This window comes from Ixodes scapularis, unplaced genomic scaffold (assembly GCF_016920785.2).
Source record: "Ixodes scapularis isolate PalLabHiFi unplaced genomic scaffold, ASM1692078v2 PGA_scaffold10__122_contigs__length_95168666, whole genome shotgun sequence".
NCBI classification, from domain to species: Eukaryota; Metazoa; Arthropoda; class Arachnida; order Ixodida; family Ixodidae; genus Ixodes; species Ixodes scapularis.
In genome coordinates this window covers 80252252-80273864 of record NW_024609836.1, presented here as the reverse complement: position 1 = coordinate 80273864, position 21613 = coordinate 80252252, and the positions used below count along the sequence as shown (strand labels likewise).

The window sequence follows — 21613 nt, the reverse complement described above, 5'->3', positions numbered from 1 at the left end:
CGGACATACGGTCATGGCTAGCCCACTGATCTCTATTTTAGCAGGCTGATTCGCGGATCGGGAGCCCGTCGGTGTTGCCACCGGCGGCCATTGCTTGACACCAGGCGATACACACAAGTCAATGGGAGAAACGCACACAAGTAAGAATATTGAAGCATGTACGCAGTGTTCGGAGGCGAGTATTTTATGGTGCGCTGTGATCCTTATGTCGGGTGTTTGTAGATCGAATCGGAACTTGTCAAACGCTCGTTCGCCGAATAAAAAAGTCAAACGTACCGGAGCACCTACGGCTGAGGTGGCAAGCTTGCTCTCGTAGTGGAGTAAACAAAGGAACTTGCCGTCAATAAGACCGTCCTTAGGAAAGCCCAGAAGTTGATGAATGACAAAGAAGTTCCATCTCGACAGTGACTTGCCGGGGTTGAGCGAAGTCAGCGTAGCAAAGCCTTCGAGCTTGTCGTCTGCTAAACCCAACTCAACGAAACCGCCACCGACTCAGCGGTAACTTTAGGTAACTCTCGCCTTATTGAGCTGCAGTACAGTGGAGTCACTCTGGACCACAAAATATTTATTTATAAAAACTGCGAGGGCTGTCAGTTTTAATGTTTGTAAGCAAGCTATTTGACGGGCTTATCGAAAAGCATCCAAAGAGTTTCAGTGTTGACAACAGTTTAGAAACAGGGGAAAACGTCACTTTTCCTCGTTCTTCCCTTAGAGTCCCATGCATTGGCTGGTGTCAATCAATGGCCGCGGGTGGCGACCGAGGCCGCGGTCCGCGGTCCAGCCTACTACAATAGAGATCAGTGGGCTAGCCCCTAAGGAGCAATCCGTCCCTTCACAACCTTGGAATGTGAAGACCGTTAGTCCAGAATAAGTTTCTTAGAACGGGGCCTGTAAGACCAACACATATGATTCTACACCCCGGCTGACCGTCAAGTCCAAAAATTGAAGTAGAACTTCTTTAGGTTCCTCAAACGCGAAACTCAGTGCCACAGCACACTTACTGAAAGCATCCAAGACCATATTCCGAGTGTCACTTCCATCAGCTCCTTTACAGAGGACTCAGAAGTCATCCACGAACGGAACACTTTTTTTTTTACCGCAGAAGAACTTATGGTACTTTCTACAGCTCTGTCTGCCCCAGCAAAGAAAATACCACTCAAGATTTGCGCCACCCATGGGCCGTGACCCAATGCTCACGCCTTTTTTTCTAAGAAACACCTTATCGCGCCTGCCAACCATCGTAGAGCTCAAATAAAACTGTAACAACCAAAGAAAGCCTTCCAGGACTACACCGCTAGCGTTTCTGTATCCAAGTTCCCCTTAGGTTCAATGCATGACCTCACCGAGGGTAATAGCTGGTCGTGGGGCAAAGAATAAAGCAAGTATTCATCATCCACACTAAAGGCCGACCACTTTCCAGCCTCTTTATCTTTTAAAGAACTCTACTACCGCCTCAGAGTTGTGCACCTGGTAAGGGTCTCCGATAGCTAAGGGCGACAGTTGCTTCTGGAGTTAGGAAGCCATCTGACGCTGCCAAGGGGCCCCTCTCGGCAACAATGGCTCTAAATGGGCACAGGTCCTTATGCGTCTTTGCATTGAAAAATATGTCGAGATACAGGCCAACTGATTTTTTAAACCTCCCTTCCATCTGCTTCAGAGTAAGGCTATCACATAACATAATTGCCCGATCTTTTACCTTTATTTTTTAATTATGTTGATTGGCTTTGTCTCTGATGGTAATATCTGTCATTACTGAAATTGCAACATGACCTCCCAAGAAAAGAATACAAGAGTTAATTAGCAGATACAGTTAGTTGGTCAACTTCTCATAACAAGTATTCCCTCGTCTAATGTCTGTCGACAAAGATAGATACATGGTAAAGACGGCACTTGCGTAATTCGCACTCATTTTTTGGTTTGTTTTGTTTAAAATCAAACCTGTATACGCTATTTATGTTTTATCAATGTTCTCCAGAGCATTGATGATTAGAAAAATTGAATGAACACTACATCAACACTCTTGTCAGCTGCAGTTCGCATGTCAAATATGAACGGGTACAGATGTTCATACTACAAGTTGTGAAGCGACTTTTTAGGAATTAATGTTCAGGCATGACTAAAGCACAATATTCATCATCAGATTAAACTTAAGGATCCCATAAGGATAATCTGGCATTACTGCACTAACCATAATATATAAACCTTTAAAAAAAACTGCAAACTGTAAGCTCCTAGAGAATACGTCACTGGCAAGGTTTACAACGTAGGATTATCTTTCCAGCGAATACAAGTATTTAATATATGATAAACTGATCTGTCGAGCCCAGAGGTCAGAAACATTCGGCTTGCGGGCCGAAAGAAACACTCGGCATGCAGCGCAGTATAACCTTTCGATAGCTGAATTTTGGAAGAGGAAAGCGGATTAAACTTTTTTGCTGGAAACCTGAAGTCCAGTTTGCAGACAATTGTCTGAAACTAGATTTCAGGTTGCCAGCGAGAAATCCAGTTAGATTTTCTGTTTTATAATCCAGTTAGCGAAAAGATATACTGCTTTTTATCCGTACTGATACGAATCCCGGTTAGCAACTCTCGAACGCCAAAATGGCATGGGCCATGCTGATCTCATCTCGCCGATGCATTTTCGGTCAAAACGTAGCTGTGACCTTTTAACGTATTCGTTTAGTTTATACTTACCTGTGGTCATTTTCCCTTTGTTTTCGCTGTATTTTTTGCTTCACAGCTTCTTGTAATGTACAACAATTCCTCTACTAGGATGCAAGCGCGAGCTCTTTATTGAAGAATGCATCTCGGCTGTGCGAACTCTCGATCACCAGGGCATCTGTCAAAGATAAAGCTAGATGCTCGGGATCCTCGCATTGAAAAAATTATCAGAATAGCAAGGAATGTCAGATCTATTTCTCTTTTCTTTCAGAGAAACGTTGAGCTCGGTTAATTTCTGATTGAATTGATCAACTGGAACGACACTGTAGTTGCTCTCTTACTCTATTAAAAATACAAACAGGTTGACGGGTGGTGTCATTTTAATACATGTCATCACATCAGGTCAGGGTCCAAAGTAGACATATAAACAATGAGATCTAAAAATACCACTGGAAAAACTGAGAGTTTATAAAATGCAAGGAGCACGAGGTCTATTCTCTTTAAAACGTTAGACCCCCCCCCCACCCGGCCTCTCCCCCTCTCGACCTTACCCGTGTGGAACCCACACTCAAATGAGTTTGGTACCACTGGTATAGTGCCTCAATAAAAATTGCTTTCTTTAAAGTTGTGATTAACTTCCTCTCTTTCTTGAGGCTTTCCTTCTGTTATCCTTCAAAATCTTTTGCCAATGTTCAGAAAAGACAATAAAAAAGAGTAATGGCCTCCCGGCAGGTGGGAAAAAATTTCCGCAGCTTGTGACGCAAATATTTTGTCAATATCTCTCATAAGCAGTGCGAAATTCAATTGTTGTGATTAGCTAGCTGTCACGGACCGTGAGAACAATGCGTGTGACAGGCCGTGTCTTTTTCTACGAAAAAAATATCGATAAAAATAAGGCTTTTTTTACACCGGCGAAGCACTATATAAACTCACTCCGAAACCCGTAACTGCATCGTTGACATCTAACGTCTAAGATGAAGGCAACCTTTGCAGCCGTTTGCTTCCTAGCTACAGTGGTGTGCACTATTGCGGTGCTGCCTGGTAAGTCTGTTACCGAAGTTGTTGCATTTTTATGACTCTCCAGCTCTAAGATATTTTGCTTAGGCTCGCAATCTGCATCACAGTTGTAAAAGCTTGGTTTGCTGGGCAAGTTGGTAGTGGTCATTCATATTAAAAATAGCGCAAAAGGGACGGGACAAAAAGACGAAGAAGCACACAGGACAAACGCTAGCGTTTGTCCTGTGTGCTTCTTCGTCTTTTTGTCGTTTGTCCTGTGTGCTTCTTCGTCTTTTTGTCCCGTCCCTTTTGCGCTATTTTTAATATGAATGCATCACAGTTGTCGAGCTCTTACATCGAGCTCTATTGCTTTGTACCGAATCAACGTAAACCAACGATAAAATTTCGTATACCTCAGGCGCCAGATTTAGTTGCTTGGTCTTTCTGCGAGAACCGGAGTTTTACATGTGAAGTGGCCTGGTCGGAAAGGGCATGTCGGAAACAAACTAAATTTTCAAGTTTATTGGTATATAATGCATACTAGGGGATACAGAATTCCATCCGTCCTTGTAACTGCTTCGCTAGTTTGAAACACAACAAACAATGTTTATTTTATCAAGAGGAAGGGGAAAAAACAAATGCAAAAAACTGCTTTTATGCAGACTGACAAGAGCATTGGTACCTCTACAAGGTAAAAACTAACACGGGACCAAAAAAGAATGACAAAATGTTGATAATTTTATTATCACCGGGGGGGGGGGGGGGGGGGGGGGCGGGGGAGGGGGAGTGGGGGCGTTTTATTTTTGGTTTTTTCCGATGCCACCTCATTTTCTAACTGGTGTTCTCCGTGAACACATTTAATGAAGAGATTTTACAGAATGTAAAACTTGCAGTATTTAAAAATATGGTTCTATTTAAGGAAATTCAATCAGCGCTTGTGATAACATGGTAAAACAATCGTAAATGGTATTCGAATTTACGTAAAGGCCACGATCTGAAAACAACAGAAACTGTTTGCCGGACGAAATTAGAGTGTTTTTTCCCTATTCGCAGACAAATTCATTTCCCCGTGCCTTATAACACCAATACTATGAAATAGATTGAATGCTACATGAGTGGTGCTCGACATAACATATCAGGGGAGAGTTGATCTCAGGACAAAACCGTTTTTCGTTTGTACGTCTTTCTTAAATTGTTATCTATAATAATATCATTCATATTCAATATATCACCGAATTTCTCTTCAGAGAATATCTGCAGAGCACCACATGCGGAGCCATCCTGCGCCCCTGGTGAACCGATTAAACCGATATTCTACTTTAACCACCGCACCGACCAATGCGAGAAATACACTGGATGTGGAGCGGGTCGCAATGACTTTGGGTCCAGACGTTCCTGCATGGAGGCCTGTCCTTACGGTAAGTTTTGCGCAGTTTCTTTTCGTTTCTTCCATTCAACACGGGCCACAATCTATGGTCTTGTTTTGCTACGAAGCTTTGTGACGTGTCACGTATTAAACAAGAACCACGTTTACGTGGATTTTACAACTGCCTTTACGCAGTCTGTTTACAGAAGCATTATTGTATCATATAATTAGGCGCAGTCTTAAAAATTTAAATTGCTTTATTAGGTTGTGCATTTCTTACTATATCAGCATAGCACTACATCAAGAGCCTTCTACCACACCCTGCGAAATGTTTGCGCGTCTACTTACCCGCATTACACTCGAAGAGCCAATCATTGCGATGTAGGAAATCAGCTCAACGAATGATGAGGCGGAACATGTATTTAGACTTAAATATGAAGTGTCCACTGTGGCATTACGCAATGCAGAGCGTCATGCTTGCAGTGAGTAATGCCACAGCGCAGACTTAATTTTAAGGTATAAACAGATGTTCCGCCTCATCATTCTCTGAGCTTATTTCGTAGATCGCAGAGATTGGCTCTTCGAAGGTTGTGCGGGTAAGTGGACGTGATGGCATTTCTTAAAGTGTACAGGGGAGTACCGAACTTATATTATGAGAGGCGAACGCGAAAAGCGCAATCATTAGAATGTTAAAGGTTTGAGCATATCATTAAAAATACTATTGTGTATGGCATATGAAATAACGATTTTACCCTTGTTCACGGTGATCATTGTTTGCCTAACGTCAATGCTCGTCTTGCTACTACTCTTTAAGTGCACTTAAACATAAATATGGCCAAATCGGGCTTTGGTACCAAGCAGTGCATTCTGCAAGCTATAGGAAGGTTCTAATGACTAGCAACTCCTACTGGCATCTTATAAAAATAGATGGTAAGATTATTTCAAAGGTTGCTCTCATCGGCCCCCAAACAATTATGTTTAATTTATGTTTCTTTAGTACAAATCAAGGAATAAAAATCAAAAGAAAAACATACGCCGTTTGACGCTGAGTAACACTTGTATTCTCGCGCAGGTAAACACAAGCCAAACTCCCCCAAGCCCTGAAAGTCTACTCGCCAATGATTCGGTAACTCTCACGAACCAATGTCGCGAGCTAAACAAAACCATATCCGTCATACGAGTAGCCTGTTATTCGTTTTTTGTGTATTGCATCATGCAATCTAAAGGTCTTGTAGTGAATGTGTGCGGCTTGATTTTCACCAGCATTTACTCTTATGTAAGAAGCCTTTTTTATCATAAAAAAGTACTTGTGTGGTGAATTTCTCGACCAAATTATTTTCTTTTCAATTAAATATATGTTCCTTGTTGTATCAGACCAATTGGCTGTAATATCTATATATATATATATATATATATATAAACACATGTATACGTGTGTGTGTTTTATTGTGTCCCAAACAGCTGCTAAGGCCTTAGGAGAGTTACACTTGCACGAAGTGGAAGACTATCGGATCAGAAATATTTTCACTCTGCGATGTGCGACTCAGTATTACACTTATTTTTTAAAACATGCAAGGGTAGTGAAGAAGTCCAGGTCAGGGTTAAAACACTTTTAATACCTGGTCTACATCCGAGTCGACGGTTTAATAGATTTTAGTTTTAAAGGGTAAACAGAAACCGTAGACCGAGTTCGTCGCTGGGGAATATGAGGGGAGATTCTACTCATTAACACGGGAGAATGAGTAGCAGCGTTGAGCAGTTTATATTTCAAAAATAACATGTCGCGAATTAGTCGTCTATTCGAAAGAGACAATTAACAAGTGTCTCCAATTGACGAACGTATTCATAAAAAAACTCTAGGTCCAATGTGGCGATCATAAATAATTCTTACAATTCGTCACTGTACGCACTCTATCCTTACCATTTGACTGAGTCTGAGGATATTCCACACCGTACAGGAGAACTTCAACCTTGATAAAACTAACGACCGAAATATGTGCAGTGTGCAGGTGAAACTGCGGAAGCTACGGGTAATGCGTGCAATTACTCCTGGGATGTGTAATGAATAATTGATCAATTTTTAAATATGGCAATTAAAATTGGGCTGTGAGTCAAACAAAACACCAAGGTCGCGTACCACAGAACATCTTCAATTTTTGAGAAGTGTAATTTTAAGAAATGAACAATAACATATTCCTTAAGGGAGAAAGATACAGCCTTACTTTTGGAAGGGGTTTAAAAGGAGCAAGCCTGTGCAACACCACAGCCGAATCGCATCAACATCGTTGTGGAACAGTTCACAGTCAGCAGGCTTGCGGATACTACGATAAAATTTCACGTCATCAGCGAACTGTAGCTTTTCTGAATTACTGACACAAGCCACAAGACTGGTTATAAAAATATTAAAAAGCAAATGTCCAAGGATCGATCCGTGTGATACTCCGGAATATATCACGTAAGGATATGATTTGCATCCTAAGTTCAAAACGACTAAACCGCAGTGCTTTTATATATGATTTCTAAACACCCCGAACCCCTACGTTATATTTAATATGAGGTAAAATGTTCCCTAGGCGCTTCAAACTTTTACGCTCGTAAAGCTTGCATATTTAGTTCTTCACCCGTGAAGCACGACGACATTTGGCTGCAGAAACCACTATTGTTGGTTGTCCATGAATTGCGATAGCTGTCGTCATGAGACTCGAGACGCAGTTCACTGTGAATACGACGACGCGAATTTTGAGTAAACACTTTAATATATTAATGGGCCAAGGCGCAATCATTGACGTCGGTACGACTCGGCCGTGCCACTTTGAAATTCAGTGATTGTTTCGTGTCTGTGTAATCGATTATTTTTCTGTGTCTGTGTAGTCGTTTAATGTTCAAGTTGTTTCCCCACCATTATTACAGCTTCGTGTGTGCTTCTTATACTGTTTCTGCGTAATCGTTTAAAGTTCAAGCTGCTCGACCATTATCATTGTTCCTATACCAACTAGCTCAACTGAAACCGATAATTACTTCGTTCCTTGGGCATTGAAGTTCACAGGCTTATGTTATACCAAGTCAATAACGCTAATTGCTTCAGCAAAGTAATTTTACCAAAATATGTTATACTTTGTATTAGTGCATCTTATACTTTTAAACTTGTCACTGCAAAACCGGACGCCTGTATTATTTCTCGTTTGAAGGTGTAATGTATTGTATCTAACAAACATGCCCTATAAAAAGCACGTTCGTTATAGCTGCACCTCTAGAATAGGTGTACTCTCTGATTGCTCACGTTGTGCGCAGTCTGTTTGGCAAATATTGCAACATAATTAATGTTAAAGTCGGCGCTCTTATACATTGCACACGCACTCAAGTGAAACCAACGGGCTTAAACCCCTTTCTAATTTCAGGGAATCCGAAAGTGCGTCATCGCTGACTCAGGAGAACATCTTTGATATAGCGGCTGCAACACCCGGCAAGGCGTTAAAACCTAATAAAATAGAGCATTAAACAAACACCGTTTTAGTCTCTGTTCTTCGCTTTCAGTTTTTATTGAAGGGAGTCTCGTGATTAGAGTCATTGAATCTATACCTAGGTCTTTCTGTTGTGTTTTCGAAGCGCTCAATAAAATGTGTTGATTTATCCCAAAATATTAGCGTCTGTCAGATTTGACATTCTTTTCTTTGAAAAAAAGCTTCGAGCAAGATAGATCGAATATATTTCTCCTGGAAACGTTGTGAGATGTTGGGGACATTTTCGAAACATCGCTTTAATTCTCGCGAGGGATGCCTTCTTTGAAGAGCTGATACACAGGCTATGTCATTCTGAAAGAATGTGAGAATATACACTGCACTGAGCACATTTTTATTCCTCGCTTTACTGATATGTGCAGAGTTTTTTTTTTTTTGTAGAGACGACGTTGGAGATAGGGTATATAAGGCGGGTTCTAAATAAACTTTGCAGCTGAGTTTGAGACGTTGCCTCCTCTTTTAACAGCTTCTGTTGTGTTCTCTTCCTGCCCCAGTCTCAGGTTTACAATTATGTTTTCCCCCTGATGTTCTTCGGTTCTTCAGCACTATGACTCTCCCGTTGGACGCACTAACCGCAGAGGTAAAGTGCCTAAGGGTTGAAAATCGACAATTGCGTTCCGAGCTGACGTTGCTGGACAGGAGGATGCTTGATCGGCTTCCTTCTGCGTCGGCTCCGCTCGGCTCATACTCAGCGGCACTGGCATCCTCGAAGGTTCCATCGGTTGTACCCGACCCACCAGCAGCAAGTGTAACCTCCGGCCTGAAACCGGCTTTTAGCAAGGAAAGTGCCAGCCACAGTGCTGCTGTGTCTATGGCTGCACATCCTTCTTGGCATGAAACGCCTGATGTGCCGGAGGACGACGGTTTTACCATGGTAGCGAAAAAAAAGCGAAATCCACCGAAGCTTGGAAGGGCCAGGACACTCAAGGTGACGTCTGCTCCTCGTCAACCTAAGGCATTGTTTCTCTCGAGACTTCATCCCCGAACGACAGCAGATGACATAAGAGATCTTGTCCAGCCCCGTCTTGGTCGCAAGTCTCTAACAGTCACGCGACTACAACCTAAATTTAACTGTTATGCGTCTTTTCATCTCGAGTGTGACTACTCTTTGTTTGATAGTTTAAACGTCCCTGAAGTGTGGCCTGAGGGGATTATTTTTCATCAGTTTTATGGCAAACTTGACAGGACTCGTTTATATGTACCTGAGACAGAAAGCTTAGACGACGATGCATCTATGTCCTAAGGTTTTTTATCAGAATGCTCGTGGCTTAAGAACAAAAGCAGCGGAATTGATGACCAGTGTTCTTTCAACTGATATAGACTTAGTTTGTCTGACAGAAACGTGGCTCTGTGACAGAATATCCAGTGTTGAATACTTTCCTCCAAACTACGTTGTTCACAGGAGAGATCGCGACTATGCAAACACGGGTAAAAAATTTGGAGGCGGGATTTTGGTGGCTGTTGACTGTGCTGTCCAGTCGCTTTGAAGAGATGATTTTGAAGCCTATGCCGAGTGTATTTGGATGGAAATTCCTGCCAGCGACGGTTTCCACTACTTAATAGGAAACTATTATTTCCCTCCACTTTTTGATGACGTTGCTTTTATTGACCATTTTGAAACCCTCTGTAATGCTGTTACTTTTCTAAATACAAAGTACAAATATATGGAGATTTTAACCTTACTGGTCTTGATTGGTCGACTGGAGCGGTGTCGCATATGAATAGTGTTACTTCTAGAAAAGCGGAATGGTTACTTTCTTTTTCAAATTTCTGCGGGTTTACGCAGTTTAACTTTTGCAAAAATACTGCTGATAACGTGCTTGATTTATGCTTATCAAATGCACCCATTGAGTATCTTGTTCCGGCTGTTATACCTTTGGTGCCTGTCGATGCATATCATCCTCCTTTTGTAGTTCAGTTTTGTTTGTCATGTAGGCCCCGTGCAAATCATCAGTTGTTGTCGCTTTGTTATCGGAATGGAAACTATGACGGTTTCTACGATATTTTTTTTCAGCATAATTGGTTTGATGTTTTATCAGATCAAAATGCTGAATCAGCCACTACAAAATTGACTACGGTAGTGTCTACTGCAAATGAGCGTTTTTATTCCGAAACAGCAAGCACATGCACCTAAGTATCCCAGCTGGTTCTCTAGAGAGCTAAAACGCCTCTTTCGAAATACGTCTCACTGTAATCGAATGTATAAAAAAACAGGACGAACCGTCTGGTACGATAAATTCAGTGTTTACCGTGCTTTGGTGAAAAAAGTCTATAAAAAGGATAAGCTATTGCACTCGTCGAATGTTGAAAAGAGTTTAACCAGAGAAAAAAAAAAAACCTCGGACATTCTGGCGCTATGCTGAAAACCACATGCGCGACAATGCACAAACCTTATGCTTACGTGAATCAACTGGCTATTTGTCCTCGCCAATTGACATAGCTAATGGTTTTTCTGGTTACTTTAGTCACTACTATTCTAGTTTTAAACCTGCCGGTGCATCAGACAACATTAACAACACAGAATTTTTATCTGCTTTTACTGTCGATGTCTCAGAAGTCCTTGAGGCGATAAAAAAATTAAAACCTAAGTTCTCAACGGGAATTGACGGTATACCCAATTTTATTATTAAGGCTTGTTCCAATATATTCGCTCCCATTTTGGAACATATATTTAACACATCTCTCATGAAGGGTACTTTTGTAGGAACCTCTGGTAGTCGTGGATGGTTACGTTTAAGCAAACGTTTATTTACATTATCTACAAGCTGCAAGCGATGCGATCTGACGTGTCGTTCCCAACCGTTCCAAACACGAGCCTCGTCTCGCGCCCAGGCCACGCGCTCCCCCGGCCGCCAGCTCCTTGCCACGCGCTCCCTTTTAAGACGTCTCTGGCCGATTTTCTCCTCGTCTTCGATGTCCTCGTGCCAGTGATATGGCTTAAGAAACACTTAAACGCTCCAACACACTCCCCACCGAATGGATGGAAGTCCATTCTAAACTTCCATTAACTCCAACGGATACACAAGCTGCACTGGCCTTCGCAATATGGTGCCGCGATGCACTCGGATCTCACACGACCGGATCCGAGAATCTCGGCCGGGGAACACTCTTTCTACTCGCCCGAGCTTCCATAGCAGGCGTGGAAGCGGCTCTTTTAACAGAACAATTTGACCCTCTCTGATGGGCGCAGACTGCCTGTTCTGAGTGGCGTACGCTGACCTGAGTTCTCGAAGATACTCTTCCCTCCATGTTCCCCAAAATCGGTTAAGCAGTTGTTTTCGCTGCCGCCAGAGCACGCGAAGCTCCTTCGGTGTGGAAGCGAGCGTGTCCCCACCCGTCGGCGGAAGTGTCGTCAGCCGCCTTCCAACTAGGAAACTGGCCGGCGTCAGCGGGGTCCCCTCTCCGACCGCGTCGTGCACAAACGTTAATGGCCGCGAATTCAACACGGCCTCTACCTCAATCAGAACGGTGGTCAATTCCTCTGTGTCCAGACAGTTCCTTCCGATAACCTTTCTTAAAGACACCTTTACCGAGCGCACAAGCCTCTCGTAAAATCCTCCCCATTATGGGGCTCTCTCAACAATAAACCTCCACTGGATACCCGCGTTCGCAAAGTGGTTGACTACGTCTGGGTGGCGCAACGTCTTCTACAGTTCCGTGAGTTCCTTCGACGCTCGTTTGAAGGTCAACGCATTGTCGGAATAAATTACGCGGCACAGCCCTCGGCGCGACACAAATCGACGGAAGGCAAAGAGAAAGCTCCGGGTCGACAGGTCTGGAACCAACTCCAGGTGCACAGCCCGCGTGACTGCACACGTGAACAGCACCACGAAGGACTTGCATGTGAGGTCCTTGCCCTTGACGTAGAGGGGGCCCGCAAAGTCCGTGCCGACTACCTCGAAAGGGTCCGCTCGTGTTGTCCGGGCATCTGGCAGGGGTCCCGTGGGGGCACTCGCGGGGGTCGCGCTAAAGCGCTGACAGGTCCCGCAGGCACGCACTACTTTCTTCACCAGCTCTCGGCCCCGCAGAATCCAATACTGGTTACGGAGCTGCACGAGAGTATCTCTGGCTCCCGCGTGCAGCAGCTGTCGGTGCGCGTCGATTGCCAGCAAAGTTGAATATCGATGCTGCTTGGGCAGGACGAGCGGGTTTCGTTCGTCATACGTCATGTTGACAGACTGGAGGCGACTTCGAATACGAAGTACACCTTGCTGATCGATGAAAGTGGCGAAGTCTTGGAGGGGTGAACCAGGCGGGGTCTTCGTAGAGTTGGTCGCGCAGCGAAGCTCGGTAGCGAACGCCGAGCGCTGCGCCTCCTTTATCCAGTGAGTTCGCGCTGCCTCGATCTCCTCGGCTGTCAGTGGTCCCGTTCGTCTTTCAGTTGACCTGACGTTGTGGAGAAATCGAAAAATCCAAGCCGTTGTTCTGTTGATCCTTGAAGCAGAGCTGAATCGCGAGATATCGATCAACTCTGGAATGGGCGTTACTGTGGCTTCAAACACTTCTGCTCTCGATCCTGTCTCCTCGAGGTCGTCTCGAGGGAGTTCTCCGCACCTTTCCTTGGGCCATTCTGTCGCTGGCAGTGGCAACCAACTCGGCCCCGACCACCACAGTGAACTGGAGACCAACTGGAATGCGGTCAGACCTCGGGTCATGAGGTCAGCGGGATTTTTTTTTCCCGGGCAGTGGTGCCACGTCGCGCCTTCACAATTGCTCTGGATCTCTTGCACTCGATTCTTGAAGAACAGCTTCCATCGGGAGGCCTCTCCCCTGATCCAGTAAAGCGTGATCATTGAATCCGTTCAGAAGTGAACGTCCTTCACCTCAAGCTCAAGGCAGGTTTGAACGTATTTGGACAGCCTTGAGGCGATCAAGCTGGCCATCAGTTCCAATCTCGCCAGTGTGACAGTCTTGAGGGGCGCAACTCGGCCTTTTGCGAGCAATAACGTCGTCGTCGTCGCTCCTGTGTCGTCGGTAGTGCGAAGGTAGACCATGGCTCCGTAGGCAGCGGTGCTGGCGTCGGCGAAGATATGCAATGATCGGTGGGTCACCTTGCCTTGCAATCCGTCGTCGCAAAACCTTGGGATCTTGACCCTTTCTAGCTCGACAAGTTCGCTGCACCACCCGGTCCACTCGTCTTGCAGGTGATCTGGTAGCACATCGTCCCAGTCCAGGTTTAGTTTCCAGATTTCCTGGAACAAGATCTTGGCTCTCACGACGAAGGGTGCCAAGAATCCCAAAGGGTCGTAAAGGCGAGCTGTCGTTTGCAGCACGAAGCGCTTCGTATTTTCTTGGTGGCGAGCAGTCTCCATCACGTGCTCCGGCGAAAACATGAGACTGTCCTCTTTGGGTTCCCAAGTTACTCCGAGCACCTTGAGCACGTTCGCGACTTGTCCGAGTGGTTTTTGGCCTGCGGCGTCCTCCTCGAACACCTCCGCTAGTGATGCGCTATTTGATCCCCACTTGTGGAGTCTCATACCGGCCTGCCTAAACACCTTGTTCGCCTCGGCGTACAACTTCTTAGCCTCGTCTTCGTTGCTCGCTCCGGTCAACAGATCATCAACATTCACGGACTTGCTTAATTGTTCGGCCGTTGTAGGGTAAGTGTTCTCCATCGCCGCGAAATGGTGCCGCAGGGTAGCCGCCAAAAGGAACGGGCTCGACGTTGCACCGAAAGTCACCCTCGTCATTCGCCAGGTCTCTACCTCTGGTACCGGTTGATTTTGAATCGGCGGTTCCTTGTACCAGAGGAACCGCAGTGCGTCACGATCCTCAGCCTTGACTCCGATCTGCAGGAAAGCCTTCTCCACATCCGCCACTAACGCTACTCGGTGCGTCCTAAACCTCAGAAGTAGGGCGACGAGATCTGGATTCATGTTCGGTCCACTCTCCAAGTTTTCGTTCAGGGATTTACAGTTTGCGCCGTGAGAGGAAGCGTCAAACACAATCCTAAGTTTGGTGGTGCTGCTGTTCTCGCGGAGAACAGCCTGGTGGGGCATGTAATACACCCTTGCTGCACCTTCGTTCTGTGTTTCTTCATCGACCCTCTCCGCCATGTCGTTGACTTGGTATTGCCGAATCGCTTCGTCATACTTCTGTTGGAGATCGGGATTTTTGGTCAACTTCTTACGTAGATTCTCCAACCTCCTTCTTGCCACCTCCATGTTGTCTGCCAGCCTTACGTCTGATTTCCATGGAAGGCCCACTTCGTATCTACCGGCGGTCTTCGTAATGTTGGCTTCGAACTCTCGTCTCACGTCGCTGTCCGAGGGGTCCTCTACTGGCGGGTCGGTAACTCCCACGCCTTCTAGCTCCCAGAAATGTCGGAGAACCGATGTGGCTTCTAGATCCTGCAGCGTTGCTATTAGCACGGTCGCCTGGGAGCAACTCACGATGGTCGATTCCGAGCCTGTCCGTCCCTGGACCGCCCAACCGAATGCTGTTTCTACTGCAGTCAGGCATACGCTCAGTCTATGAATTCTTCCTGTAATGCACCCCCAGTAGTGGTCTGATCCCAGCAGTATGTCGACGCCGCGTTGTTCCAGTCCGGTCATGTTGTCTCCCACGGGACAGCCAAGTTCCTCTAATGTTGCCATGATGGCTTCATCTGGGCTCGGAAGGTCCTGCTCACATATGGTTGGTATCTCGAGAGCGTCGATGTCATGTCTTTTGTTGTAGAGTTGGTCTCGCAAAGTTACTTGAACCCTGCGAAACGTACGTTCAGTGCTTTTGCCCCCGAACACGCCTATTGTGAGGATCTCTGTCCCGAGCAATTTGCAGTCCAGTCGCTGAGACAGTTCTTCAGTTATGAAGGAGCGCTGACTGCCGCTGTCGAAGATAATACGGGCAAGCTTCCTTCTGTTTGTACCTTCTGCCCACGCAGTAACCGTTTGTAGGAGCACTGCCGGCTTGCTGTTCCTACCACGTACATGCATAGCGACCGGTGGCGGTTCCTTCGGTTCTGTCTCATTCGATCTGGTGGACGTTTTTCCCGGCGCGTAATTCGGGTCGCACATGGTGGACGCGTGCCTGCCTTGACATTTGCCACAGCTGGGTGCTCCTCGACATAATCTTGCCATGTGATTGGCCTTCGTGCAGCGGAAGCACCTCCGGTCTGCTTGCAACCTACGCTTCTTCTCTGCTAGCCCGATTCTTGCGTTACATTCCGGTGTTCCGTGCGCTTTTGACTTGCAAAGGAAGCACTCTAAGACGTCCACACTGCCGTTCAATGCCGCCGCGGTGGAACTGCGAGTCTGAGCGTTGATCGTTGACCTCTTCACAGAGCCATGCATCAGAGAAGAAGGTCTGGGCTTACCGACGACGTCTTCCAGCTGGTGTTTTGATGTCCTTCCGCGGCTCTCCACCTCGATGCGTAGAAAATCGAGGAGAAACCGCAGAGCCCTCAGGTGTACTTGCTGTGGGGCGGATTCCACACTGGCGTCTGTCATTGATGCCCTTGCGGCGTTGGAATTCCCGGTCTCCTCCGCCGACATCTTCCGGTTGAAATCGAGAGTGATATCTCTCGGTAGCACTCGCAAAAGAACTGTAGAGCATAGCTCCATACGCCTCTTCGCCCACCCATAACGCTCTAAGGCCTCTGATGTGCGCCTGTAGAGTGTCGTATAAACGCCGTAGGGCTCGGGTGTTCCGTTGTGGTGGCACTGGCTGTATGTCCATGAGACCTTCCATGTGGTCCTGGATAAGCGTCTCTTGCTTCCCGAACCGCTGCTGCAGGAGCTCGATGGCGTCCGCGTAACACTCAGCGGTCGGCTGCAATCCACCGATGGCGGCTGCTCCATCGCCGGTCAGCGCTGATCGCAGATAGTTGAACTTTTCTGACGGCGTGAGTTCCGGATTTTGATGAATGGCGGTATTGAATTGCTGCCAGAAGGGTTGCCAGTCCTTTAGGTGCCCGTTGAATTGGATTAGTTTCAATTTTGGGAGTTTGATTTTTGATGTCACCGAGGATCCTCCGTTCCGATCTCCGTTCGATGGTCCCCTTGCTTGGTGGCTGCCCTCCACGCTCTTCATCTTTTGTTTAAGTTTGGTGAGGTACGTGACGATCTTGTCCGAATACTCGATCGCATGACTGAACTCTGCTTCTGCATCTTGTCCCGTGATTAGAGGTTCGATCGCGGCGTCCACGTCGTTCAGTTGGTCGCGGGCCAGATTAATACGCTCGATTAGAACCTCGAGGTCGTTGACGCTTGGCGTAGCTAAGAGTAGTAACGCGTCGGCCTCACCAGTCAGTCGTGTCACTTGCATCCGATGCGTCTTCCGTTTTTTCTTGAGGACGTCCATGATCGCCGATTGTTCTGGCTTGGCTTGATAAAAAGTTGCTGTAAACCACCAGGTTCCCTTCGTTCAGTCGTTCCTCCCGGGTTTCGGCACCAATGTAGGAACCTCTGGTAGTCGTGAATGGTTACGTTTAAGCAAACTTTTATTTACATTATCTACAAGCTGCAAGCGATGCGATCTGACGTGTCGTTCCCAACCGTTCCAAACACGAGCCTCGTCTCGCGCCCAGGCCACGCGCTCCCCCGGCCGCCAGCTCCTTGCCACGCGCTCCCTTTTAAGACGTCTCTGGCCGATTTTCTCCTCGTCTTCGATGTCCTCGTGCCAGTGATATGGCTTATTAAGAAACACTTAAACGCTCCAACAACTTTCCCTAGTTTGTGGAAGTCTTCTATAGTTGTGCCCATATTCAAAGCTGGTGATCCGTCATTAGTTAGTAACTATCGTCCCTTTTCGTTATTGTGCGGTTTTGCGAAGGTTTTTGAAATGGTTATGCATAACCGGATCTCAAATTATCTCAGTCAAAAAATTAGTCCTTTTCAGCATGGTTTTTTAAAGGGAAAGTCCGTTAAAACAAATTTGTGCTCTTTTCTAGATTTCTCTGTGCCGATAGTCACAAACAGAGGCCAAATTGATGCCGTATATTTTGACATGTCGAAGGCTTTCGACCGTGTAGATCATACTTTACTCCTCTGCAAACTTTCTTTTTATGGCATGTGCCCAAAACTTTATGAATGGTTCAGGAGCTACTTGAGTTTACGCAGTAATACTGTTTGTTTTGGCAACTCTTTTTCGAAGTGTTTTACATCAACTTCTGGTGTACCCTAAGGTTCGAACTTGGGACCACTGTTGTTTATTTTGTTTGTAAACGATATAGTATCATGTGTCAATCATTCAAACGTTCTTCTTTATGCTGACGACATAAAATTATTTTTAAATATTAAAGACCACAGTTATTGTACTCTATTGCAAACTGATATTGGTGCAATTTCTGAGTGGTGTGAAAAAAATGCTTTGACGCTAAATCCTGAAAAAACTAAAGTGATTTCCTTATCGAGAAAGCGGGACGTTTTCTTTTATTCTTGTGTGCTCGAGGGGAATGTGATTGATCGTGTATCTCTGGTAAGAGACCTTGGCGTGTATATTGATAGTACTCTACCATTCACTGCGCACGTTTCTAAGATCGTTGGATCAGCGATAAGAAAGTTGGGGATGATCACACGTTTATCGAGTTCTTTTACTTCACCATTATCTGTAGTGCGTTTATTTTGTAGCCTTGTACGCTCAGGACTTGAATTTGGTTCGATTAGTTGGAATTCACTATCTTTAACACAAGTTGAAGTCATTGAGCGTGTGCAGAAGAGGTTTAGGCGAATGATTTATGACCGATACATTGGTCGGAAACTGTTTTTTAGTTACGGTTCGTTGCCGCCTTTATTTAGCCTTGAATGGCTAGCAACGAGGAGGGCTGTTAGTGATATTCATTTTCTTCATAAGGTAGTGCATGGTACTGTTATTACTGAAAATTTAATTATGAATTTAGACTTTCATGTGCCAATCAGAGCTAGTCGCCATTTTTTAACATTTAATCCTACTAGAATTTGTGAATCATCGCCATTGTGTCGTGTGCAGTCTGCCTATAATGTTATATGAGATTGTGATGTTGATATTTTTCTTGATTTTGTTAGTTTCAAGTCGGCCTTGAAAAAGTATATTTTATCCAACCAAAAATTAATGTAAGCTTGTACTGGCTCTGTAAACTTGTATTTGTGTCCTTACAAATGTCTGTGTAATTTTGTGCATGTTTGTATGTTTAATAGTGTTGCTCTAAACACGAAATGACAGTGCACCACACAAAAGGCGTTACAGCTGTTTGTGGGCGCTAAAGAAAAATAAAACATGATTATTATTATTATTATTGTTAATGCGCTTTCCTCACTAGCTGAAATTCAGTACGGCGTACCTCAGTGATCGATTATTTGGTCATTATCGATTCTTTTATACATTAATGAGATTGCAAACATTCCGAAAACACCTTTATATAATTCTATACGCGGATGATAAAAATGGTTTGTTCTTCAGCAAGTGATCAGAAAGACTAGAAAGAGAGGCGAATACTTCGCTAAAAAAAAAATTCACTTGTGCTTATCATCTAATAAGCTTCAGTTGGATGCCTAAAGGACAAAATGTATAATTTTTAGAGCAAAAAGTAACCACATTACTGGACAAATTAGAATCAATTTCCAATTTTTGAGTTGTGAACGCATGGAATAATTTAAATATATTGGTATTTGTTTCCATAAAAATATAAGCTGCACAGAAAATGTGAATGATCCTGGAAGGGAAATTTCTCGATCAATTGGCTTAAGGTTTAAGTGAAAATATCTTCTTCCAGGGCAAATTGTAGTGTTGTTAGCTGGCTTGCGGCATTACAACACACTAACTTTAAACAAATACTTAGATTACGAAAACGAGCGGTTCGGCTAATTCATATTCTAGCTCTGTCCTAATCCTTCGCTCCTTGTGTTATCGAACATAAAATATTGTAATTGCAAAAACATTTCTGCTTGAAGTTCGCGATTTCAATACATTCACATATCAACGCTGATTTTGTCAACTTATTCGACACATACCCACATAAACAAACAAATTACAACCTAACACATGAGCGAGTTTGAAAACAAAAAGTTTGATATAATTACGGAAACTAACAATTATCTTATCACATCCTGGATGTCTTCAACAAACATCTTCGCACTTACCAACTGACACGTGCATTTCATTCTGTGTTCCTTTGTAAAAAAAAATGTTAAGAAAACTCCGAAAAAAAAATTTTTTTTAACAGTTTGGCTGGGATTTACGTGCCCAAAGTTAATTTTACGCGAAAAAAAAGAACAAAAATTAGAGGAATATTTACGGCGCGGAACGCGAATCAGTCCGTAGTCACCTCCTTTCCACCTGTTTTTTCTCTCGGCACTTCGGGCGCATGGAGGTGAGGTGGATCGGCTTGGCCATCACGTTGAGGTGGAAAGCGTGTATGACCATTCCGTGACGTCATGGACTTTGCGTGCAGAATTTCAAATAAATCTCGCGCCGTCAATATTGCTCCAACATATTTTTTCCCGTAAAATTATTTTTTTTTGACGCGTGTCCCTCACCCTCCTGGACTGTTTAAAAAATACTTTTTTTTCTTTTTAGGTTTTTTTTTAAGGATTATCTACTCACCTGTAATCCAGTGCTGTAATCTAGAAATTTGTGCCGTGTGTACTACTTGCAATAATTGAAAACGAGCGTGTTGGTGAATTGATACGAATATATGAAAGGACGAAAAATCAAGGACAAGGACGGAACAACAAAAAAACTTCCTTCATTTATTTTACTTAGCAAAAACATAGGACACAAAATATAGACATCTCCGCCCCCCCCCCCCCCCCTAAGTTTTCAACGTTCTCGATGGGAAAAGGAGAAATTTGTTAACGGAAAGGGAAGTTTTCTATAAACTTAAAAGTTCATGAAGCACTAGCGTCACGACACGGTATCAGTATTCTAGTCTCACCTCCGGCCAGTGCTTAAAGTCAGGAGGATTCAGGGGGTCTCGGACAGCACCCCCCCCCCCCCCCCCCCCGCCCCTTAATTTGGACGGGGGTCTGATATTCCCTTGGAGAGTAAAACCAGCCGTCAAAACGCTGTCAGCATTTTGATGCACGGGCATGTTATTAGTTTAAAGGCACTCTGCTTGTCAAAATACGCCCACTCGGCGTATTTTGAAAAGGCCCACTCGCGTCAGTTCCACTCCTAAAGCTGAAATAATATTTGAGACGGAGTATGAATTCGTACTGAAAGCAGATTCGTTTATTGTGTAACGGGTCGTGAAATTATGTTCAATATTATTTTATTCACTTTACACAACCTTACTAAAGCGGCATCCCATACCACACACCATGAGCTATTTATTCTACCTCAATACGCTACTGACCTACTAATGGCGCTTTTGTCCACGAGAATATTTCACATGCAGAAAAGTGTTTTTTTTTTTCCTGCCTTTTCTTTGCAAAGTTGTACCTTAATGCGGTCACACACTTGAAATAGTGGTCGTCATTTGAGGTAAGTCCGTAGTGTACGGCTTATGGACTGGGCACTAAAGCTCGGCCTATACTCAGATAGAATGAATGCACAGCCGCAGATTGAGTGAGGGCTCATAATAAAATACTGCGTGGCTGTAATCGTTGGACCGGAACCATATCCGGAGCATATCTTTTGCCCTCTTTAATGTCAACCCTAACAGATAAGGAGCATAAAACAAGTATACGTATAAAACAAATTGTGAAGGGACAATACAGAATTTTTATTTGACCCTGATTTTCGGACCTTTTCGCATCTGTATCATTTTGTTTCTTCTCATCGGGGTCACGCACTGGTGTTTTTCAGCGCCAGAGACGTCCACCACGAAGAATGCTGGATATATAACTTTTACGTGTTAAAAAAAAATTGACCCCGTACAAATTTGTAGACACATTTTTATGCACAATGGAGCGCACTGAAGATTGAAATTCTCACTGTTTCAGAGGTCGTGTTCTTACAATTTCAATTTTACAATTACAAAGACAAACTAGCGAGCAAAAAAATTATATATATTTTAATGGCAGGATACCATTTGAATAATTATTTTTTTTTTAATATATAAAACCAATTCTAGTACCAAGTAAAGGGAAGTGACAAGGACCAAAGGTGACAAAAATCCTTCCTAAGAATTAAGCTCTTTTTGTTGCTATAGAGG

At 44.4% G+C, this 21613-nt stretch overlaps 1 protein-coding gene across 1 annotated transcript; it reads left to right on the top strand.

Moving 5' to 3' along the window:
- Positions 1-3635: 3635 nt before the first annotated feature.
- LOC120845201 (boophilin-H2-like) lies at positions 3636-6142 on the top strand. Its single transcript, XM_040217010.3, has 3 exons — positions 3636-3702; positions 4905-5075; positions 6096-6142. The coding sequence occupies exons 1-3, from the start codon at positions 3636-3638 to the stop codon at positions 6125-6127; spliced, it is 270 nt and encodes an 89-aa protein (XP_040072944.1). The 3' UTR covers positions 6128-6142.
- Positions 6143-21613: the final 15471 nt, after the last annotated feature.